General features: G+C 45.2%; 1 protein-coding gene across 10 annotated transcripts in view; it reads right to left on the reverse strand.

Annotated features, from left to right (window-relative positions):
* The window catches only part of MARK2 (microtubule affinity regulating kinase 2), a 119,954-nt gene that overhangs the window by 55,408 nt on the left and 38,742 nt on the right, over nt 1–25,804 (reverse strand). Inside the window, exon 1 of one of the 10 annotated variants that reach the window (XM_079957536.1) lies at nt 24,716–24,859. The exons of the other annotated variants lie outside the window; for them this stretch is intronic. Within the exon in view, the coding sequence (XP_079813662.1) occupies nt 24,716–24,751 (36 nt within the window). The 5' untranslated portion in view covers nt 24,752–24,859. Of the gene's footprint in view, nt 1–24,715; nt 24,860–25,804 lie in introns of those variants that run through there. 10 annotated transcript variants of the gene reach the window in all.

Consider the following 25,804-nt stretch of genomic DNA (forward strand, 5'->3'; position numbering starts at 1 on the left):
TTAATTGCAAACAATGTGATCGACCACTGAACTATGACCCTTCCCTAAAGGCATTTCACTCTTGGTCAAGCTGGAGTGTGACAAAAGTATGGGGTTGAGGAAAGAGAATGAAATGAATAGAAGAGCTGCCATCATTATTCATGTTATGCTATCTCAGGTGGGTATCTATCAAAATGGCTGCTACTTCACATCATCTGGCCAGTTTTATTCTGGCCACCATGTCATCCACCTCACTTCTGGCCCCAAAGAAGCTAGGAATGCATGTCATTACTGATTAGTATATTGATCCATATCTACTGCTCCAAAGCAATGAAACTGTACACTGGAAGAAAACTCAGCCTTTAAGCTTGGGAGCTTCAGACTATCATCTCAGCATACTGGCAGAGGAAATACAGATATGATGTGTATACACAGATCCTCCCCGGAAAAAAACCCAAGCAGATGTTCTGTGGAAAACACAGACCAGGCTTTACATAAAGTGTATTTCAAGAGCATTAAAAAAAGAAAGAAAAAGAGATTAAACCAGGGGGATTCATTTGGGGGGCCTGGTTCCTGACATCATTTATTCTGTGGCAACCAGAATTTAGACAGTGACAGAATTCTATCTTTCTTGGTGTGTATGTTTCTATCTATCTCATACAGAGCAGACCCTGGGCATAAAAACCTATGATATGCTTCAAGGCGGGGGATGGGGAAGAGCCTGTAGCCCTCCAGATGTTGTTGGACTCTGAACTGCTGTAAGTGCCAGCCAGTATGGCCAATGATCAGGAAAGATGGGAGCAATATCTGGGGAACCACAGGCTACCCACTCCTGCTTTAAAGGACCCCTGCATGAAAATATATCAGTGCAATTCTACTTGGGAATCCTCCCTCTAGTTCACCTCCCCATGAAACTCGTGAGGCGGATTAGGCAGAATGGGGAGCCAACTGGGACCAAGGCTGCACAGAAAAGCTTCCTGGCTCTGAAGGGATTTGAACAGCTCCCCAAAGAGAGCTCAATCTAGCCTCTAAAGTTTATCTAAATCTCCTTAAATGCCAAAAGGTTTTTTGAAGGAGAAAAAAAAACACAGAAAGGTAAAAGCAAATACGGGGTGGAATAAAGGATGCTTCCTCAGGCCACCAGCTTAAAAGTGCACCCACACCCCTAGAAAGCTGATTGGTAGATAGGCTGTTTCACCAACTTTGCTAACCTGTCGCCCTAGGAACTTCCTTCTCTCTCCCCCCCCCCAACTTCATTTTGAGCTAGGCAGCCATGGAGAAAGTTCCACCACCACCCCTTAGCGCAGCCCTTCCGGTTTCCTGCCAGAACTTGTTAGTCCGGTTACCCAGCAGAGCAACTCCAGTTACATTTGCATCTCCCCGCAGTATGTTTGTTCTGAATAAACACCCACTGAAGAGTTAACAAAAGGAGATAGAGCTATTTACCTCTGACAGAAGGAGGTCACCTAGGAAAAGATTATGCTTCATTTGAAGTCACTCCTTAGGAGTAAAAGGGGTGGGGGTTAAGAAAAACTATAAACCAGGTGTGGGGAACCTGTGGCCCTCCAGATGTTGCTGAATGTTAACTTCCAGTATTGCTGGGGCTGATAGAAGTTGTGGCTTAGCAACATCTGGAGGGCCACAGGTTCCCCGCACCTGGTATAAATCCACCAAGCCAAGAGCCAAAACATTTGAGGAGGAAGCCACATAGGGCGGTCAGCCAACTTACGTTAATGTTCACTCCGTAATTAAATATAAATCAATGCATATATGACCAAAATCTCTATTGATACAGGCAAGTAATTTGCAATAAAATTTAACAAAAATACTCACCAGTCAAAGAAAGCCATGTTACTTATTTCCCTTTTCATTTACAATCACAGCAACACTTTCTTGCTTGAAAAGGTCATAAGAACAGTACTGATGGATCAGGCCAGTGGCCTATCTTGTCCAGCATCCTATTCTTACTGTAGTCAAGCAGATGCCCATCCACAAGCAGGACCCATTAGTGTAGAAAGAATATAGTCTTATCCTCCACAAATCTGTCTAACCTCCTTTTAAAGCCATCAGAGTTGGTGACCATCACTATATCTTGTGGGAGCAAATGCCATAGTTTAACTATGCACTGGATGATGAAGGAGGAGGAGAACCATGTAAGCCGCCCCAAACCATTTGGAAACGCTCCATTCCATCTGAATCAGGAGATGCTGTGAAGAAAGTAGACTGGTGTCTGGAGGCAGTAAAAAGTTGGATGGGGGCCAACAAACTGAGGTTGAATTCTGATAAGATGGAGTTTCTGTGGATGAGTGGTTCCCATGCCCAGGAATTAGATGTAGAACCTGTTCTGGAAGGGTTGCACTCCCCCTGAAGGAACAGGTTCCTAGTCTGCGAGCATGCCTGGATTCCAACTTCTCAATGAAGTCTCAACTGAATTCTTTGGCCAGGAGTGTTTATGCCCAGGTTGGGCTGAACTGCCTACTACTTGGACAGCCTGTCATACTTGGACAGCCTGATCTCAACTGCCCAGACTCTAGTGAGCTCCCGCTTAAGACTACTGCAATGTGCTCTATGTGGAGATGCCCTTGAAGACAACCCAGAAACTGCAGCTAGTGCAGAATGTGGCTACTAGATTAGCAAGTGGGGCAGCCGGGTGGGACCATGCACCACCCTCAGGAGAGCTCTCCAGCAGCTGCCAGTGAGCTACTGAGTCCAATTTGAGGTGTTAGTACTAGCATACAATGTCCTAAATGGCTTGGGATCAAGTACCTGAGGATCCCCCACCACTAATAGGACCCAAAGATCAGCATGGGAGGCCATGTTGGTGGTGCTGCCTCTGGTTGGTGTTGACTTGAGACAAGTTCATCTCCCTCACTGACTTTCAGGAAAACGTACAAACATTCCTGCTAACCCAGGCATTTGATGACTGAAAAAATACTGGCCACGATGACAACCTTGAAATAAGCAACTGTGAGGGTGTGTGATCATTTTTAAACGTGTTTTGATGTTCTAAAATGTTTTATGTGCTTATTAATGTTACAGTGGTACCTCAGGATGCGAACAGGATCTGTTCCGGAACCCATTCACATCCTGAAGCGAATGTAACCTGCGTCCACGGGTCGTGATTCGCCGCTTCCACGCATGACGTCATTTTGAGCGTCTGCGCATGCGCGAGCGGCAAAACCCGGAAGTAACGCGCTCCGTTACTTCCGGGTCGCTGCGGAGCGCAACCCAAAAATATTCATTCCAAAGCTACTTCAACCCGAGGTATGACTGTATTTGTGTTTTTAAATTCAAAAACACAAAAGGTTTGCTGCTCTGTGCTCCTTTAGGAGGAAGGGCAGGGCAGAAATCTGAAAAATAAAGTAAGTACCGTATTTTTCGCTCTATAACATGCACCCGACTACAACACGCACATAGATTTTAGAGGAGGAAAATCCGTAGGCATGCCACCTATAGGCATTCCCTCCATAACACGCACAGGCATTTCCCCTTACTTTTTAGGAGGAAAAAAGTGAGTGTTATGGTGCAAAAAATACGGTAAATAAAATAACACAACTGACATGGAATCAAATATGCTCAAGCACATTACTTTGATGGCACTTAAAAAAAAAAAAAAAAGCACAAGGGCAAACCAGTCCCTGCCCTGAGAACCTTTCGATTAGAGAGAACCTTTTTCTTTCTTTTTGTAATCTTTAAACTCTTAATAAATATTATTTTTTTAAAAAAGAGAACCTTTCGATCAAAAACTCTAACACAGCAAATCAAATGCACCATCATCTTCATCATGATCACCACCACCAACTGCATGCTAGCCAAAGTCCACATAACTGAAGCAGAGGAATCTACATTTCATTTTGGCCATGTTAATCCTCAAAAGCACACAATTCTCCTAATACATATCTGCCCAGAACTTGAGAATAATTACTTGGGAGAGGGCCTTTTCAGTGGTGGGACTCTGCTTGGGAAATGCCCCCCTCAAAGAGGCTCCCCTTGTGCCTAAGAACGAGTGTTTTGGGGGTGCCAGGCAAATGCTTTCTTGTTCTCTTGGGCTTTTATATTACAATCCATTGGGAGCTTCTGTTTGTGCACCAAATTCATCCCTGCTAGGTTCTTAAGTCCAGTTTTAATTGTTTAAAAAAGGAAAATTCAACACTTCATTATGAAGCTAAAATAACAATATTTTTATTAAAAGGAACAAGTTCAGAGTTCTTAACAAAACAATGATGTGCCAGGTAGAAATCTAGACTTGCAAAGGGGGCAGTACTGAGCAGGACTTGTAAGAATACTAATCTAGCTTTGCCATCTCCCTCAAAGCAAGCCCTCAAAGATGGAACTTGGACTAGGAATATATCACATGAACTTTCCATCATCCTTAAAGGTAAAGGTAAAGAGACCACTGACCATTAGGTCCAGTCGTGGCCAACTCTGGGGTGGCAGCGCTCATCTCGCTTTATTGGCCGAGAGAGCCGGCGTACAGCTTCCGGGTCTTGTGGCTGGCATGACTAAGCCACTTCTGGCAAACCCGAGCAGCGCACGGAAATGCCGTTTACCTTCCCACTGGAGCAGTACCTATTTATCTACTTGCACCTATTTATACTACGTGCTTTCGAACTGCTAGGTTGGTAGGAGCTTACAGACACCATATTAGTAAGTCACCTAAGTTTCCCACATGAAGAAAGGTGGCTGTGAGACTAACATCGCCCAGCCCACTGGGTGAGGCAGAGCTGGAATTGAGCATTAGCCAATGAACCATATTAATCTTCAAGTTTTTTTCTTCTCCTTTCTGCTTAGAAGCTAGCTCCCTCTACTGCCAATAGGTGCATCAATACACCTTTGCAAGCTTCTGTAAATCTGGGATAACAAGCTAGCCTGTGGAAGATTAGACTGTATCTCCTTTTTAAGATATTCTCCAGTACTTATCAATATAGGTTCTAGCTGGCACAAGGCCAGGCCACAAGAGTCTGACACAGACACAGACACACACCCCCCCCAATATCATCAAGGACAACTGGCACTGTGCTTGAGCAACATGGTCACAAAGGAGCTCCAAACGAGAGTCCCAAAACATTTCGATCCAAATTTCTCATTTCCTACTGCGCATGGCCATCTGAAAGGCAACTAATGTCAAACAGCCAGCCCTGGAGTTACAGAGATAAGACGGTAGAATGAACCGGCTTCCCAAATGGCAGCTTTCAAACAGGAACAGGAAGTGAGGCCTGTTTGTCACTCAAGGCTCCTTTTAGCTTTATGGCTCCAATTTAATGCCAAGCTCAAACTGAACAGGCACCTGGCGACTGCCTCCTTGCAGTCTGGAGGAGGATTCAGGAGGCTACTGGGAACATAAATTGCCGTGGTGCTGCTGTTGTGAACTGACACAAACGCTGCTTCTCAGCAAAGGCTGCCACCTATCCTATTCATAACAGGCCAACAGGAGATGGGGTAGGGTGAGGACAAGCACTTGTAGCTCAGCTACCTTTGCAGTACCATATTTAAAATCAGCCTAAGTTTCAGCATCAGATTAACTTAAACGTCAACAATAAAACAAATCACTTCCTTATACAGAAAGTCCAGGTGGCTGCCCTTACATGTGCCAGTTTATTAGTCTGGCCCGGAAGTGAGGAACCTTTTGCAGCCCGGGAGTCATATTCCCCTCTGGGCAACCATTCAAGGGCCACATGCCAATGTTGAGCAGGGCTAGGGGTGGAAGTGGGTGCGGCAATATATGTGAATTTTAGCATTGTACAGTAGGCTGGCTTTTACACACCCACCCACGCCCTGAATCCTCAATCCAGAGGATGGCCTGGAAATAGTTCCAAGGGCTAGACAGTAAAGCCTGGAGGGTCTCATTTGGCCCCAAGACCCGAGGTCCCCCACCCCAGGTCTAGCCTGTTGACAACAAAGCCCTGTGCACTAGAGAAGGCCATCATTAAACAAGTTTAAAACTACTAACAAGATCATGCGAGTGCACACATATCCAGGGTGGCAGCTGAAGACCGGACTTCTTCTGCTTGCACATTTAACACAGTGCTGCTGCTAGCACCAAATTGGAACTGGGGTCTTGCAGGGGTTAGAGCACAGCACTTGCAAGAGTTGCATTAGGATGGTGATTTCATCAAGTCACAAACCAGCAGGCACTCTGATTCTGGCTAGTGCTGCTTTCCTCTTGTCACAGGAAGTGAGCCTATGACTATTCTCAGCCTTTCCCAATTGCGAACCCTGGGGCAAAAGCCCCAGCCAAAGCGGCCAGCTTTCTTGGGAGAGCCAGTTTCCCTTTACAAGATGAAGGCAATCATTTGGTGATCATCAGGGGCTGGTGGAGGAAGAAGTTAAAGAAACTGACTTGTGTAAAGCACAGCACAATTTTAAGTTGGAATGAAGTGGGCAGATTAAAAAATACTGATGTACACGCCCCAGTTGTGTGACTATGAAACAGAATGCAGTATGTGACAAATCTCTTCCTGTATTTAAAAAAGGAGACATTTGCTTGTCATTGCTTAAATTCTGGTGTGATGCACAAAACAACTTAACTCCAATTAAAAACTATTTCAAAATTCTTGCTGTAAGCTTAGTTGTTCAGAAAGCTAGTATTCCTGCTACTAGAAGCTGATGTTAATTCATTACATTTATATTCTGCCTTTCCTCCAAAGAGTTGAAGGTGGCTTCTTCTTCCCCTACATGGATCCTCCCCTATTCTTAGTCTCACAATAACCATGGCTCAAAATCACCCAGTGAGCTTAATGGGATGTTACAGAACAGATCTCTGCCAAATCCACCTAGTTCCATAAATATTGAACTGGGTTTTCAGATAATGCCTGTGTTCTCCCTCAAAACCTTCCTGTAAATCAAAAACAAGCTAAATTCAGAAAAACCTCCCAACTGTGGCTAGAAGATGGCAAACAACCCACTGACTACCAAGTTCCCTCTTTCTCTCAAATGGCTTCCCTCTCTAATTTCTGACTAGTGCTAAAGTCTACCTTGTTGTGACGTCCAAATCAACCACCCATGGCTAACGCATGCCTTCTGAAGTGGAATCAGAAGCCCATTTCAAACCCTAGTTTCTGATTCAGGTTGGGGAGAGGGGCAACATTAACTGCTGATTTGGACATCAGGTTCTCATTAAAGAGGAAAAAGAAAGTGAAACTACACAAGAGGGAAGGAAGGAGCAACTGAGCCCCACAGCGCTCACAATCGTTTGGAAGAGCATCTGAACTAAACCACAAACAGGCAGTAGCTACAAGTTAGATTTTTCACTATAATTTCCCAAGGAGGATAACAACTTGCAACATCCCCATGACTCACAGGGACTAGTACTCTTTCCTAATCCTACAATTATAAAAACAAAAGGTGGCTTCAGCTGATCTGAGGCAGAAAATACCAGTGGTTCAAGATAATCATGCACTAGGATCAAGCAACAGTGGACAACAGGGCAAGCACAGATATTAGGACTCAGATATCACCTTCCATCAGACTCTTTGGGTTGCATTCCATGCTAGTCCTACTCAGAGTAGACCAACTGATATTAATGGCAATGACTAACTTCATTGGGCCTACTCTGAGAAAGGCTTAGTTGGCTGCAAGTCTTTGAAACTCTTCTCCCTCTGTCCACTCATCTTCGTCCCACCACCAATTCCCTGGCTTTGAGCCTTCTTCCCTTGGGGGTCCCAAATTGATGGCTCCCATCACTCCCTGCATCCAGCCAGCCCATGACATCCTGCCTCCTTCCCAAAACCTAGTTAGCACTTTCCCAGCTTTGGGAAGGAGGTAGGAGGGCTCTAGGACCATTCCAGAGCCTCACACCTCCTGTGGGTTTCCTGTCAAAGTATTCTTGTAGCCCACTTGCTATGAAAAGCTGTGCCGCCCTGATGTAGAGAGTAGTCAGTAAGGGCTGGTATGGAACATGGAGGACAAAATTTGCAATGCCAACAATAAATCCACTCAACCTGATATTCTTGCTGGAAAGCAACCTGTGTATTATGCATGTAAATAGTATAGGCAGTGTTGTATCCCCTGAATAATCACTTCAGAAGTAACTAAGTGGATTGCTCTGGTAAGTCAACATTGCCTCAAATGGCAGGAGACTATGAGCACTGTGTGAAATCACTATGCTCCATCTTCCAGCCCCATAAACTAGCAGAAGGGCAATAGCTCAGTGGCAGAGCCTATGCCTTGCAAGCAAATGGTGACTGCCGCAATGCCATAGTCATCTTTGACTTGACTTAACAGTCCAGGGGTCCTTTACCCTTTACCCAGGTTCAATCCCTGGCATCTCCAGGTAGGCTTGGAAAAGACTCTTGCCTGAAATCATGGAGAGTGAGGCAACACTGAGCTAGATGGACCGATGTTCTGACTCTGTGCAAGGCAGCCTGTCGCCTATCCTATGTTCTAAAGCAGGCACAGGCAAACTCTGGCCCTCCAGATGATTGGGGCTACAATTCCCATCATCCCTAGCTAACAGGACCAGTTATCAGGGATGATGGGAATTGTAGTCCCAAACATCTGGAGGGCCGGAGTTTGCCTATGCCTGTTCTAAAGCCTAGCTACTGAACTCTTTGACACCCTCTCCCTTTCCCCCCTCACTCCCTAATATGGAAAGGTTCCAAAGGGGCCTAAAACCCTCTGGGTAAACGCTCCACGTCATCAGTTTAAGAACAGCAGCATCAGTTCCCTATTTTGCTTAATAAAGGACTGTGTTTGAATCACAGGGGATTCCATGCTACATCATTTGGGATTTTCCAAGGCAGAATACTTAGATCCCTGTCTGTGAGCAACTTAAATATTAAGCAACATGAGCAGGGGATCTGAGAGGGGGGTGGATGTCTGCAAAGAAAGAAGAGGAATCCTTAAGCCAGGCTTATACAACTATGACTTATCAAACTGAATGCAGCCACGTCTGTGTGCTTGACAGTGCTTTGTGCTTGTAGAGCTTGGCAGGCAGCTAAAAGAGGTGTTATCAAGCTCCTGGTGGGCTGCATTCAGCTTGGGAGTGTTGTAAGTTACAGAGGTCAACCAAGAATACTATCCATTTTTGGTATGAATCCACTCTGCAGGGAGTGGGGAAGAGACAATCAACCTATCTCTGGGCTGTACCACTTCAGAACTGCAGGTGAGACAAGAAGCTGGCAGATTCCAGCAAGGTCTCACCCTATAAGGCCAACAACTTGTCTACATTACAGCCACTTCCATAAAGGCTGGCTCACCAGGCTGCTTCTCAGGAGCCCAACAAGGACTGCTTTTGAATGGTGAGAAGACCCTCTCTCTCCCAGTTGGCTATTCTAAGAGCCTTATAACAGTAAGAACTTGGTGCCTCAGCAATCTTGTTTTCCTCTTTCCTTCTCATCCCCCTTTCCTTTTGTGTGGTGTGTTTCTAGACTATATGCTTAAGGGCAGGAACAATGTTATTTTTATTGATATATATATAAGCCGCTCTGGGAGCCTTCCAGGCTGAAGAGTGGGATATAAAATTTGGAACAAACAAACAAAGATAACAGAATAAACTGAATCGTCTGTATAAAAATAAAATAAATCCCTGCACTCAGAGAAGTAGCATGTCAAGGAAAACACTCAGCTAGGACCACCTTCCACCTTTCACCAGGGGAATTTCCCCCCCACAAAGAAAGTGTGAAGCAGAGAATGAAATAAGAGAGCGAGCGAGAGCAGAATGATTTTCCCATACAATGGTAATGATCTCTCATGGATAAATTTTCTAAATAGAATATATTCTGATTCAATTTTTTTATTATTTTATTGTATTCATGGCATTTTACAATTTTTGTAAACTACTTAGGTATTTTTGTCTAAACATAGAACTCTATATATTCTAAATAAATAAATACCGTAGACTCTAAAGTCCTGTGACTCACAGTTAAGCCTCCCTAGGGTGAAACACACGAAACCTTGGGGAGCAACTATAGTCACTGCAGGCAATACTAAGCTGAGTGGTGAGTCTGTTTAAGGTAGCTTCTTATATTCCTGTGTGGAATATTTGAAGTTACCGATTAACAGTTTTTTGTCTGATCAATGGATTGGCATTCCGAACTTCATGCTAAAATGCTGTCCTGTTTCAGAGCTCATTCTAATTGCAAAGGAAAAATCATGCAGGAATCTCACCCCTTTGACAACATCATGATCACCAGAGAGCACTAAGAACCACTGGTACAGTTTCCTTTCACAATTCACCTTCTTTCCTAAGTGAAAACACATCTCCTTGCTTATTCTATCTTTCCGACAATGCTTTAAAGAAGAAAATTAGTTTTTCCATTTTACCAATGGGAACCCAGATATAAGTTATTTTCTTGCTGCGGCTAGAATCTTAATTGCTCAACACTTAAAGGAGGCTAAGGCTCTACCAATTCAACAATAAGAGCTTAACTTATTTGAAATTCATGTATTTACTATGAAGTACAGAGGATAAAGTGAAACTGGTTGAGAATGTGACAGTAATTAATATGATTTTCTTGTTGTTACTAACAAAACAGCTAAAAGTTAAAATCAGGTCTAAAGTTATATTGCATTCATGGTGGTATGACAGCATATCAGTGATAATAGAACAGGAATAAGATGCTGTGATGCTTTGTGTACACACTTGTACTTTATGTGCTGCTTCTCAGCTGCGTGAGATTTTTTTGGTATGTACTTTTTTCTTTCAAATAAAATAAATCAATATATACATCATTTAATTTTTAAAAAATGGAGAGAGGGGGAAAGAAGACAAGACCTGTTCAAAGAAGTATGTCCCCCACTGGCCAAGTACGACATGAGACAATGGCTGGGCTAACATATCACAACAAGCCAGGGATGCTGGCTGATCAATGTTTGTTGTGGACAAGCAGTGCACTGATGCACAATGCTCTTCTGTTCCTGCTTCACTCCTCCCCTGGCACGAGTGGGAACACAAGAGGCTGCCTTATACTGAGTCATGGTCCATCTAGCTTGGTATTGTCTACACTGGCCGGCAATGACTCTCAAGGATTTCAGACAGGGAGCATTCCCAGCCCAACCGAGAGGTGCCACTGCTAACTGACCTTCTGTATCCAAAGCAGATGCCATACCACTGAGCCACCGCTTTTCACTAAATCAAAGCAAGAGGCCACAATTAAGCTGAATCCAGGATCCTGGTTTGTTGCCAGGATTGCTAGACAGCCTTAAACTGTGGTTTCTTGCTGGCTTATGAATTCTGGCTTAACTAACCAGGATCCCGGGTTCAGGTGTCCCAGGAAGCCAAGTGTTATACACATTCAGCCTTCATGGGCTCAGAGCCTTGGTGTGATTTTCGCCTTTCTGTCCTAAAACAGGATCCCTCAAGATTAGCAAATCATAATCAAACAAAAAACTGCCATCATGAAAACAAAACAGCAGCAACAACCATAAACAGAAAGAACACCCAATGCAACAATGTGTCCAAATAAATTTGGCTTCATTGGTGCCTATGGCCATAGAGAGCGTTGGCTGGCAGAATCTGCCACACAGCAGAGCATTCCACAGCCTGGACACCCACATTACAGTGGGCTAGTCTTGCATTCTCCGTTCACATGGGCAATTTCTCTTATATGAGCCAGGGAGCAAGTATTAGCATGGCATGGGAGATGCAGGCTGGGATGGCACCAGTCTCTGCAGCCTGTGATGCATGTGGGGGTAACCTGTGCTTCAGCTGAGGCACAGAACAGCCCTGAGATTTGAAAGTGTATCTAAGCCTACCACCCAGATGCCAACTCTCTCAACCTAAATAAGTGAGCATGTTCTTGTGGAAGGCTATTCTAGAAAGGAGAGCGCAGTGACCACACAGAAAAAACAAAGCCACTTTAGGGTTGGAGAGACAAAGCTGAAGGCTTCCTTCTGCTCACCACCTTCAATGGGCACTACCAAAGCACTAAAATATTCCCAGGAAAGGCTCCTGCATACCAGTCAACTGAAAAGATCCCTTTTTTGTCATCTACTGTAGCAAGTCACACATTAGTTTCTCTAAGCTAGTTGTGATGTCTTGTATATTTGAGATGCTTTCCGGTAAGGAAAAGGAGCAACATGGCTAAAACGTGCATTATTTTGCCTGCCTTTTTGTCCATGGCCCCCAATTACTGTTTTAAATAGGAAAGCAGGCAAGCAAAGACACTCACTGTGGGAGTGGAAGGAAGCTTTATCATCAGCAAACCTCACCTTCACTGCTAAGTCAGATGGTGATGGGTAAAGATTATCAAAGTGAGCTTGTGTCAGTTCAACAAAAGGTGACCCAGGAAAAGTTCTCCAAATCGTATGCTTAATATTGGAATATTTTCATGCAAATAGTATCCAAGAAACACTAATTTAACCTTTCCCAACCAGGTGCCCTCCAGATATTTTGGATAGCCCATCACCCGAAGCCAGCATAGCCAATGTTCAGGGATTGTTGTTGTTGTTAAAATCTGTATACCGCCCTTCATCCATACATCTCAGGGCAGTTTACATATTTAAAAGGATGATGGAAATCATAGTCTAAAGTCATCTGAAGGGCACTGAGGTGGGGAAGGCTGTGCTAACATGTTGCATCTCTCCAAAATGGAAGCAAATCCATAAACTCTTGAATGACAAGAGGCACAACCAACAAGACAGTAAAAAATGATCTGATGAGAATATTTGCAGAGGTGGGGCAAAAACACTTAACCTCCTTCATGTTGGGAGGATAAAAGGAAGGCCATTTATGCCACCATTAACACCTTGGAGAGAAAGGCAGGATAAAAAATGCAAGGAATAAAACAAAATGAAATCCGACCTCCTCCCTTAAATGGCTGGAGGAAGAGAATTGAATAAATTTAATGTGGCCAAAAGCAGGTAAATCCATGTCCAGAAAATGGAGGTCCTTCCGTACTGGAAAAATTGACGCAAACTGCCCCCATCTGCATCTGAGAAGAAAAGCTAAAAATAGGCAGCTAAGAATATGAACTTTTATTCGGCACTCACCCTAGCATTTGGCATATGTTCTCCCTCTCTATTCTCTCCACCCCCATTCCCTCCAAAACAACCTTCCACTTCTGTGGTTAGCTATAAGCTTCCTCTGGTAAGCTCCATTTCCCCTCCCACTGGGATTCCCTCCCCCCCGCATTAAGCAGCAATTCTTTGTAGCACCCACAGAGTGCGTGGAGCACTTCTCCTTCATCCCCATTGCTCACGTGAAGCCCAGAGGGATACACTCCTGATGAGGAAGAGAGACAGGAGGCGGTGAGGGGTGGAGAGGGGGGAAGTCAGCACACCGGCAACACAAATGACAAGGAAGACTGATTTGGTGGGAAGCAGGAAGGTTTGCTTCTGAGAGCAGTTTGATTCTATCCAGCTTTGCTGCCTTTAGAACAGGCATAGGCAAACTCGGCCCTCCAGATGTTCTGAGACTACAATTCCCATCATCCCTGATCACTGGTCCTGTTAGCTAGGGATGATGGGAGTAGTAGTCCCAAAACAGCTGGAGGGCAGAATTTGCCTATGCCTGCTTTAGAAGAAAGGGAATTCCTCCCTCTCCCCTCACCTCCCTGAACGTGCTGCTCTTCTTTCATTAATAGGTCCAAGCAAGAGTCAGGGCCAGGGAACACAATCCAAATCAACACCTTGCTCTTTTTATTTTATTAATATGCCGCATTCTGCACCACATATATCCATGCTGGAGGCGGCCTACACGCTGAACCACCACCACATACATTGAAATAAAGACTATAATGCCACCACCGAAACAATAAAGAAACAGCCTGATTTAAAAAAAAATAATCAGCATGGTGTTAATCAGAACCACAGAAGAAACTCTGCTCTTGAATTGAGTTGCCCATATTCCCTGGCTGCCCACCTCCCATGCTTGCAAATCCCTCCGCAAAACCCACGGCTTTGGCCATAGGAAGGTTCCTTATACCGGCAGTCTTTCCCAGCCCTACCTGGATTTGCCACTGGGAATTGAACCTAAGACCTTCTATATGCAAAACAGATGCTCTACCACTAAGCTGGAGCTTAAGGGTCACCTTGTTCTGGGTGTGTCCCTCTGTGTGCTCCATCCCACACCCAAGGTGTCATTACCAAATGAAGGTCAGCAGGCACTCACCTGTGTGGGACCTTCTCAGTAGTCACACCAACTGATCCAAGTCCTGACATTGGCCTCTCTTACAAAAGAAGTTTGGCAAAACAACCCCTCTCATTCAAAAAGAGCATGTAGCAAGCTCTCCTTTCTTACCAAGGATTCAATTGCTGCTGGTTGCTGTTCCTGAGACTGTAGCCATGTTTTTTGGTCTCTACTGAAAAGAAGATTATCTGTTCTAGTGCCATTGCTGTTGTATTACTGTTATTTATCGTGTCACTATGAATTTTAAGCCACTTCACATTCACTTTGGATAAATGAGAGGAGGGATACATTTGTGGGGGGGTTTTAATGCTCCAAATAAAGCAAATGCCCAGGCTCTCATGGCAGGGCAAAGAATGCTAACCCTTAACACTATTCCTGTTGAGGACAGAGTAATGAACTGAAGTCAGGTAAATCAAAGACTGGAATACCTGACTAAGCACAAGTCAAAACATTTCTCTAACAGCAAATATAAGTCTTGGCACTAGGCAATCAAAGAATTGTAGAGTTGGAAGGGACCACAAGGGTCATCTAGTGCAACCACCTGCAATGCAGGAATCAAACAAGCTCTCCTTCCAGTAGGCTGGCTTTGCAAAGCTTGTTTGCAATGACACTGCCAGTCCTTGGAGATGGGGGCGGAGTGAGAGCCAGCTTGGCATTAGACTCTCAGATGCGTTCCCAGAAAGGAGGATGTCCTCAATGGCTGGAGGCGGCTCCTTTGTAGGAGGCATTAGACTTGGGATATCCAGAGTCTTGTGGGCAGAACACTCTTCTAACAGTGTGTTCGGTCCCTCCCCAGGATCCAACTCTTCCCCTTCCAGCCCACTGGAGGCTTCCCCGGGCGGAACACTTTATGGGGTCCCAGCTCTTTTCCCCCAGTTCTCTAGGACCCTCTCCGGAGTCAACCAGCTCCAACTCCCTGATCTCCACCCATTCATTTTCTATGTCCCAACCATGGAACATATTCAAGGCCAGGTAATGTGGATTAAACACCATTTAAGCACTCTGCTGTACGAACTACCACAGCCGAATAAAGAGCTTGATCCCCCTTCAGCTAACTTGCACCTACTTTTCTGAGAACAGGTTGTAGTTCAAAAACAGGCAACACCCCCCCAATCCACACACATATGCGCACGCACACGTGAGGATTTTTTTTTTTTTTTGCATATGTTTTGAAGATGGCATCCACTCTTAGGCTAGTCAGTTCCTAGAGGGGACAGGAAGGGAACCTCTAAAATAAAAATATAACACCCCTGAGTGAAATCTGGCTGCAGGATACAGAATTCATAAGGACAGGTTACCTCAGGGACGGCAGGTTAAGCAGAGACAACTGTCTGGAATCTCTGTTGACTCACCCTGCATAATCAGTACCTCCTCGCCCAGGGCTCTGGTGCCAGAGGATAAGCAGCAAAGATATCCTCCCCAGCACTCCCCACCAGAGTGGCAACACCCTATTTGTGCAAAGCCCTCTTCCACTCCTTTGTGCACAATTACCGCCCCCCCAGGGAGAGAGAGCTTCAAAGGCAGTAGCATCTCCACATCAACATGGGAAGATTCAAGCCTATAACTGAACTCAAAAGCAACATCCAAGCTGGGAGTTTCCTAAAACAAACAAACACACACACACACACCTGAGAAACTGTGTTGCAGTTTAGAGCAAGGGGCAGGAAGTCCCTGTGTGAAAACCTCACTTGTCCACAGAATCATTGGCTCCATTTAGAGGTAATGCCAAACCAGTTTGGTGCTACTATGAGAACAAGCCTGGGAGGAGCCTCAGGATTGCTTAAACAGTTCCTTCCCAGTTACAGCTACGTCAGAGTACAGTATGCTGTTATAGCCAAACCAGCAAACTACAGCTTGCGTTTGCCCTGAAGGTCAGGATTCAAACCCTGGTTTGCAACAGAAGCACAAACCAGAGTTTATCAGTTTGAACACAACAGCAAATTGTGGTTTGAAGATTAAGCAAAAATGAATGAGAGCAGGCAAAGGGAGAAGGGAGGGTGAGAGCCTGAGGCTCTTTTCAGGTTCATTCTCATATCACCATACCATAATTTGTTATTATGTTCAAAACTATGGTCTCAGCCTCAGCCCTCCAACTGTATTACATATGGTATATATGCAATATACTGGTGCATGAGAAGCTTTATTAAATCAAGTTAGATCACTGGTTGCTCATTCTATCCCAATATTGCCTGATCTAATTGGCAGCAGTTCTCCAGGATCTTCTGCATAAGCTGGCCCCCAATCCTACCGAAAGTATGAGAACCTGCATGCCAAATGTCTCATGTTTAAAGCAGGTAAGTCTACCACAGAGCTAAGGCCCACCCCAAATAGTAAAACTGCTCTAGTGCTGAAAGGATCACTGAGAAACATATTAAGTGCTCTGAGCATTTGATGTGTGCTATATAACAAATGCCTGAAAGCATTCTGGTTGGAATTTTACAGATGGCCCCTGATATTTTTGGGTAAGTTGTTCCCAGGCTTTGCTGTCCTTCAGGACACTCCTGCTGCCCTTTTTTTGACCCAAAAACTGTTGGTGTTGTGACTTTATTCCCCCATCACCAGTAGCCTGGCAATATGCCCATAAGGCTCAGCCCCTTTGTTTGGGTACAGGCCTAGAGACCTCTGGTGTTTTCACACAAGGCCAAAAGGAATGAATGCTTCTAAGCTGGGGGCAGGGGGGAGCCCAACTAGGCACCAGTTCAAGCCATCATATTTATAGCTGTGCACACTGTTACTTCTGTGGTTAAGTGGTTCTACGTTTAAGCTGGCAAGACCCCAGTACTGAAGAAATTAACTGAGAAGAAAGAGGGGGGTGGGGGAGACATGGACAACTTCGTATGCGCCACAAGATTAACTGCACACCAGGCCGCTTGCCAGCTCTGCAGTTCTTCCTTGGATCGCAGCAAACAGAGACAGCAGCAAATCTGACTTTCTCTCTCTTTCTGGCACCTCCATGGATGCTGTGGGCCGCTAAAAGTAACTAGCCTTGCAAACAGGTCTGCAAAAGTGATTAGTCCACACATTTTCAGTAGAGTGCTTGTCCATACATGTGTGTCAGTCGTTTGTGCCTGTAAAGCAGGGACAGGGAACCTGTGGCCTTCCAGATCTTGCTGGACTACAAGTCCCATCATCCCCGACGGTTGGCTGTCTGGGACGGATGGGAGCTTAGGTCTAGAAACATCTGAAGGGCCACAGGTTTCCCACTTCTGTCCTAAACAGAATTTGCTTGTGAATGTTTATTTATTCTGTCCCAAATTCCATCTTACAATTTCCCAAGGGCTGGGGCAAGTTACAACAGTAATGAAAAGAGTCAGACTATACAGACCACCTCATTAAACTTAGTCCATACCTGCTTACTGCTGACTGTTTAATGCCAGCCCAAATAAGAAAGCTGCATAGTTTGCCATGGTTGACACAGTATTTATAGGCAGGCTTGTAGAAGGAGAAGGTTCTACAGTCATAGCTGTGGCCCACCAACTTTGCTTCTCAATGTGCCCTTGTTGTTTGAATGTGGGATAATCAAGGAGACGCTATTGAGCTAAAAATTAAATGTTGCAGAATAGAACAATCAAACAGCATGAAAGCAAGGCAGACACGCAGTGAAATTCAAGCAGACACCCTTGTAGCCCAGAAAGGAACCCAGCAATCCAGTAATCTAGGTTCCAAATGATTACCAGTGAGACAATATTGAGATCAACAATGAAATTGTACTAATTGACCTGATGAAAATCAAATTCAGCTGGTTAAACAGAAGACAGCTCAAGTGAGACTATCACTCCAAAGCTGGCTTAAGCTGTTCTCTCTAAGTGCTCAACAGTGCACTTAGAAGGAAAGAGTACTGGCAGAAGAACTGGGCCCTGAAATCAATGGGGAGCAATGACTGTCTGTGAAGGGCAACCGCCCTCATGATGCCCAAAGAGACGCTCTTTCCAGTTCCTCTCAAATGGCTGATTTCACCTTCTCTGTTGCAATGACAATGATTAGCGTGCATCTTTAAAAATGGATGGTGGAATTCTCCAGGAAGAGACTTGAAGTACAAGTGCAGTTACAAAACTGTTAGGAGTCAGAGTCTCTCTGTCTCTCTCTTAAGGCAGGCATCATCTGCCTACTAAACTCTGGGTTTTTAGCACCTTCAGCTCTTGAGTACCAGAACAAAGGATAGAACCCTAAAATAGTTGCTCTTGGAAATTCCTAGTAACTTCCATAACACCATGGCTCAGTGGCACATGACTTCTAGCATGTATGGACACAGGGTCACTCTCTAGCAACTCCACTGAAATGGGTCGGGGAGCAGGTAACGAAGAAGACCCCCCACATGATATGTTGTACAGCTGCTGCCAGTCAAAGAAGACAATGCTAGACTAGATGGACCACAGTTTCATTAAGTCTGAGCTAACCTTGGAGCACATGCCCAGCCTTACCCAGCTGTGCCTCCTAGCAGTTTCATGATAATGCATCTTGCAGACAGAAACATATTTGGTGCACTGCAGACACCACATACCTTGGGATGCTCCAAAAGTATCTCTGCTCACCATCTCACTGTGAAGCCAAGCCAAGCAGGGTTTATGCTGCAATTCCAGGGACTCTCCACAGAGCCAAGCACAATTAGGAAGCAGGCCAAAAAAAAAAAAAAAATCAAGTCCAAAAAAGAGAGTCACGCAGCAGGGTGTGCCAGAGAATAGATTCAGTGGCTTCCAGTTGTTTATAGCTCTCAGGAAAAGCAGCCTCATTATTCCCCATTAATGCTCCAAGGCATGGAACCACAACTGCCCCATCTGCCATCCAGACATGGACACAAACACACACACCATGGTATCTGGGACACAAGACGAGTGCTTTTCCATGCTGCACAGAACAGGAGCAACAAGGTGCTCTGCTAGAAGGTGCCTGCACAGTAATTAGTACCAATGAGACACAAGGAAATGAGACAGGCTGTGTACCACTGAGGTTTTCAACTGGTAGCACTGCTTTTTGCTACCAGCACAGGGCAGCATCTAAGAATCTAAGCCAGAGCATCCTGTGTTCAAATCCATCCTCTGACATAAATAGATTAGGCAGCTTGGGAAGCTGCTAGCTCTCAGTCCCACCAATGGGATGAGAAACAGGTTTCATCAGGTATGTGATGCTTTTTTAAAAAAGGTATTCACACACAACCCACTACAACAACACACATACACATATTATTAAAAGTTATATCAAATATGCATTCACTAACTTCAGCAGATAAGGCCTCTCATCTACACTGTCCACAGCCCCAAAGTCATCTGTGCTATTCAGTCACATTTCGGCAACAATCTCCAGCCTTCCGCCAGGAGGCCTTTAACTGGCCAAAAGATTTGCAGTATCTCAAAGTCTGACACCAGTACTCTACTTAAAGATAAGAGCCACTCATGAGCCAGAGTGAGCATGCTCTGGGGCAACTTGTTTACAAGGCAAAGGGGTGCCAAAAAAACCTCACTCTGGAGGCATCTGTGTAGGTGATGTAAAATGAGCCATGACCCTTCCTTAAACTCCATCTTATATGAAATACCCATATTTTCACCACCACGTCATGGTCATCACAGAATATGACACTGCCGCAGAGCTCTCCTGGTCAGCTTGAGCCTGTGACCTTCGAGTCCCTGCTAACAGCAGCAGCAAAAGTTGTTGAGAAGCAAAACATGTCACTGGAGATAATGTGGTCGGGAGTAAAGAATGCTAGCCAAGCAACAGAGAGAACTCAAGAGGCTTCAGAATTAACCCACTCATGATTTCTCCACTAAAAATAAAATAAAAGCTAATGCCATTTGACTCTCTTTTAAGGAGGACATCCCTGGTGCTTGTGGTTATGGAGAAAACATCGTCAGCCCCACATGAATATTTCAAATTCTTAAGTGCCAGCAACAATTTCTTTTAGATGCCCAGGCAACCATGAGCCTGGAAAGCTTCCAACCCTGGTCTCTGCCTTCAGTAGTCTGCACAGCTCATTGCTTCCCCTCTCTCACAGCTACCATTTCCACTTCACCCTATGTGCCATCAACTGTCCTTTCCATCCCAAATGGTCACACACGTCCTCTTTCTAGGCTCAGCCATATTGTCCTCTTCAACTCCATTTCAAACTGCTCCCTGGAAGGCTGCCAGGAGGAAAAAAATGTCCACCCCCCCAACTTTATACGGGCGATGAGCATGGGCAGATCAAACTTCAGTTTAACTCTCACGCAAACACACCACTCCTATGCCCTCAAGGGTATACAGATGGGCTCCTTCCTTCTCGGTCAAGCATGACAGCGTCACAGCAGCTGATGTGAAGCATTCGTGAGAGAGAACAGCTCTATTCCACCAGTTTTCAAGAAATTCTTACCTTTTCTGCACCAGGCAATCTGGAAACACACACCTCTGCACAGAGCAGCAGAAGATTCTGGGGCATGCTCTATGGCATTCCATTCCCTTCATGTGGGGCCTCCTTGTACAATCCTTGACTGAACACCCAACTCCTATACAACCCACGTTTGCACGCAACCCTAGACCAAGGCTTAGGGTTATGTAGATGAGACTCAACTAACACAAGCAATGCATAGCCCCAGAGTACTCCTCGCCTCCTCTCAGATGGCTGGAAGACTTCTGCTGAGTTTCCTTTCAGTTTTTAAAGAACCTCAAGCTTGGCCTTATGTTTGTACCAGGAATTTAAAACCCAAACCAGCTTCATAACCCATGGTTTGAAGTTGGCTTGTTATAGAAAAAAATCTTACTGGTGTTTGCTTTAAACCAGGGGTCAGCAACCTAGGGCACATGGGTCAGAAGAAGTCCGCAGAGGTCGTTTGACCGGCCCATGAGCCACCTCTGAACTCAGTTGCCAGCTCGCACGCTGTGCTAAACCTGCGCAGCGCGGGGACTCGCTTATGCAGCACTGAAAATCACGTCTTCACATGTGCAGATGCTGAAAATCACATCTGCACAGATGCAGACGCCGAAAATTGCATCTGTGCACGCACAGACACCGAAAATTGTGGGCCGAAGCGATCCAACCAAGGAGGGATCTCCGTGGGACCGAACCGGCCCAGGCAAGATAAACCTTGCTGACCCCTGCTTTAAACCTTGGAACCAAACATGACACCAATAATCTTTACATGACACCAATAAAAAGAAAAACAAAACTCAGCAGAAATCCTCCTCCTGAAGGAGGCAACACACAAGCCCAAGGCTTTGCTTGAGCTCATCCATGTAGCACCACCAAACCATGGTAACATGAGAATGCAGCCACTGCTGCTGGACTCCTGCAATGGTGGAAATGCTGTCTTTCAAAGAAGCTGACCATCTATTCCTGATTTTCTCACTGAGGATGCACAGTATCATGCAGAAGGCTACTGATGGCCACTAGCCATGATGACTATGCTCTGCTTCCATGGTTGGAGGCAGTTGCTGGAAACAGCAGGAGGGGAGAGGGCTTTCGTGCTCGGATCCTGCTTGCGGGTTTCCCATAGGCATCTGGTTGGCCACTGTGGGAACAGGATGCTGGACCAGATGGGCCACTGGCCATATTTGAGCAGGCTCTTCTTATGTTCATATGAATACTGCCACTTTCAACCACATTTAACATGGGGATGGCAAACAGCAGTACACGGCTATAACACATCCAAGATCAATATCAAAATATAACCTGGAACATAGGAAAGTACCTTACAGAGAGTTCATTGGTTCATCTAGCTCAGTACTGCCTGATTTACAATGATGGGCAGTGACTCTCCAGGGTTCAAGGCAAGAGCCATTTTCCATTCTTACCAAAGATGCTGGAGATTGGACTGGGATCTTTTGCATGTGACAAACATGCCGTGTTTGAAATTTCCATTGTTCTAGGTGCATTTTGCGACAGGGAATTTCATTAGCGCACGCAGTTTCTGAGCTCTGGGCACAGTACTGTGCCTAAGATATCAGATTAAAACTGCAGAGTGGAAGGAAAAAAGTGTTCCTAGACATTCCGTTGTAGCGCCCATAACCTAGGTCTAAGGTGCTATTTAGACGCAGGTGGCGCTGTGGGTTAAAGCCTCAGCGCCTAGGACTTGCCGATCGAAAGGTCGGCGGTTCGAATCCCTGCGGCGGGGTGCGCTCCCGCTGCTCGGTCCCAGCGCCTGCCAACCTAGCAGTTCGAAAGCACCTCCGGGTGCAAGTAGATAAATAGGGACCGCTTACCAGCGGGAAGGTAAACGGCGTTTCCGTGTGCGGCTCTGGCTCTGGCTCTGGCCAGAGCAGCGATGTCACGCTGGCCACATGACCCGGAAGTGTCTCCGGACAGCGCTGGCCCCTGGCCTCTTAAGTGAGATGGGCGCACAACCCCAGAGTCTGTCAAGACTGGCCCGTACGGGCAGGGGTACCTTTACCTTTACCTTAAGGTGCTATTTAGCTCCTAGCTTTCATATCTCAGTTTCTAACACTGCAAACATGTTCCATCACTGAGCCAATGGGATATGTTGTTCCCTATAGCAAATGATAAAGGAACTAAATAAGTACCTGAGGAGTATTTCTAAACTTTCTGGGCAGATAGCATGCAGTATCTGGGGCCTTGTGACACTTCGAAGTATTTTTTTTTAAATGAAGAACAGCATACACCAGACAGGAAGTCATGAAGAGTTCCTGAATCAAAGGCTTAAACGCTGAAACGAAAGTAACAACCAGGTAGCCAGACATAAAAAGGTAATTTGCTTATGATACACAGGCCAATGAGTTGTGCTATATTCGCCACTCACATACAAGGTAAGACAGGGATCCCACTAATATTTAAGAGCACCTGAATTTACAATTCAGCAATTGTACAAGCAAATTGTTCGAGCCCTCTGAACAAATTCTCTTCTTAAAGTTGTAAACTAAAATGTGGAAGAATTTTAGCTCTTAAATAATTTTTTAAAAAACTTTGTCATAGAATCAGAAATCCCAAGTGCCAAAACATCCACAAACAAGAGTGTGTGGTGCAACCAATGAGTTGGACCAAGAAAGCTGCCTTATACAGAGTCAGGCCACTGGTTTGTCTAGCTCAGTATTGTCTACACTAACTGGCAGCAGCTCTCCAGGGAGTGTTTCCCAACCGTATCTAGAGACTGCTCCTGGGGACTTTCTGCGTGGAAACATAGACTCAAGTTACATATTCTCAGCCTCAGTTCCCATCTCTAAACAGGGAATTCTGGCATACTACTCAGTAATGTTGAAGACAAACAACACCGGTTTTGTAAATTAAAAAGTGCTCATTTTAAAAATGTAGCAATTTGGGCTTCCTTTGCATCTGGTTCCATATTTGTGACCTTTTGGCATTCTGAGACAAATATGTGCTTGGAACCCTGAGGACTAGGGACACAATTTAAAAAAGAAATCAAGTAAGCTGGAAGCTTTCTAACAAGACCTCCTGCCAGCTAATGGAGCCATTTCAGGAATCACCAGTGGTCCAGAGATACCTCAGAACATTCTTTTTTAAAAAAAATTAAACAAGAGTACTTCTGCTCCCCCCACTCGTCAAAGTTTTCTACTATGCCAAGGAGGAAATGGGCGATGAAATGTTTGAAGATTATTCAGTGACACCAAAATAAACCCCAGGCACCTCTGTTTTGCTGGCCGGGCTGTAGTGCACATGCCATCAATAAAAATAGCTGAGGTATAAAAGGAACCATTAATAGCAGGACTGCCCAGACACACACATTAGATGGCTTCAGCTTCTTGATTTAGAGATCTGTGTACAAGATTCCAGGGTTCATTCAAGTTTTTCACCCAACAAGTCTGTATTCTACAATTCTGCCCTGGAGTATTGACTCCTGAGACCCCCAATTTCAATTGATTGTGAATTTTAACGCTTTTGCAAACAAACAAAAGCAGCAAGTTTATAGTCCTCAATGTTGCAGAGATACCTGAAAACAAAGAGTGTCAACCCCAGCCCCCAACCCCCCCGCAATGTTCAGAAGCAGTGTTTCTGTGCCCATTGCTACCTGTCCCCACCATTTATGACATGCAGGTGTGCCCCCACCCCTCCAAACACCACTATGGTCCCTGTCCACTTGTTTACACCCCTCTTTTGCCACGGGAATATTCACTAGTGTTTCAAAACTTGCAAGTCACACTCCAAATTTCAGGTTCTGAATAAGGTAATGTAAAATTGGCATGTTTTCTTGAACGGAAAAAGAAAGAAAACAAAGCCAAGTTGGATACATGTTCACTACTCCTCAAAGGGCTGCATAACCGTGCTTAAACAAATGACTTTCCCAGCAGAAAACCTGCCTCCAAGTGCAAATAGCCAATAAAAAAAAAAAAAAAAAGCAAGAGAGGGAGAAAAAGATGACTCTGTTTTTACTGGGCTTTCAAGTAAAAGCTTCAAATATCACTTATGGGAAGGTAAAGAGTTCCAACCGAACAACAGGAGTTAACATGATTTAAACAACAATTTAAAGAGAGAGAGGAAGAGAAACAGAACCACAAAGACTGTCTCTCCATCAAGCCTGGGTAATCATCACCATCATCAACTGTGCTCTCCCCCCAAAGAACAGAGGCTGGAGGCTCCCAAGGCACCTCCCTGCTTTCCCCCAAAGGCTCTCAAGAGTAGTTATGAGAGTGACAAGCGCAGCTTAAGATGCCACACATACACACACACCCCACCCAGAACACCGGGATTGTGGTTGGCTGCTCAGCTCCCTCCCCCTCCTGCCCGGTACTCACTAGCCCATTAATTCTCTTCCATATCGCAGCCGTCATGGGGAGCTGTTAGACAGGCTAGCTGCCACTTCTCATGGGCCAGCAATTCCTGTTTGTCCTACTCCTTGCAAGGGAACCGAAAGGTTACTTCCCTGTGTATGCCACTAGCCCCGCCTCTTCCTCCCTCCCAGACTAGCGGGAGGGAGGAGGGAGGGAGGTGCAGGGTGGATGGGGAGGGGAGAGATTTGTTGGCATTTTAGAGAAAGCTTCCTGCTGTTTGGCAGCACACATCTAACTCAGATGTGCTGTGAGATATCTGGGGAACATACAGAAAGCTACACACAGGAAAACCTGAAACCCCATAACAGTTATTTCCCCTCTGCACTCCAACCCGCCCCCCCCCACACACACACGAGAGGGGGAGGGAGGGGAAACTGGCTTGCTTCCAGAAACTTAACATACCTTGACACAAGTAATTCAGCGAGACAAAGACGCAGCTGGGAAATATCATGAGAAGGAGAGAGTTGATATTGCAGTGGTAAAACAGGATGCAGGAGAAGTTTAGCAGGGCCGGGAGTGCCACAGAAAAACAATTGTGCGAAGGAGGGGAAGTAATAGAGTATTTTTTCAAAGGGAAGAAAAACAAGCAGGTGGGGGGGAATCAAAGGATGTGGAAAGGTTCACTGGGACAAAATCCATTGCACTGATGGATTACTTTTATGGAGATGAGAACAGGGAAAGTGCAAACTGGTTATTCTTTACATGATCTCCAAGCAGCTTTTGCTGTCATTAACCATGTTATCCTTCTGAGTCGACTTAGTGGGATGGGTACTGGAGGCACTGTTCTATGGTGCTTCAGATTCTATATCCAGGGTTGGTTTCAGGTATTACCACTGAGTGATTGTCTCCCCGCCCCCCCCCGGGGGTGCCACAGGGTGGCATCTTGTCCCAAATCTACATGAAGCCTTTGGAAGTGGTCATCAGGAAATCTGGGGTGAGGTGTGAACACCTGGCTGATAATACTCAGCTCTGCAACATCTGGATCAGTAGAGGCCATGCAAGCTCTGAATCAGAATGGAGGGTCATTTTTCAGGGGTGTTGTAAGAATTACAA

Source organism: Podarcis cretensis (assembly GCF_951804945.1).
Source record: "Podarcis cretensis genome assembly, chromosome: 16".
Classification (NCBI taxonomy): Eukaryota; Metazoa; Chordata; class Lepidosauria; order Squamata; family Lacertidae; genus Podarcis; species Podarcis cretensis.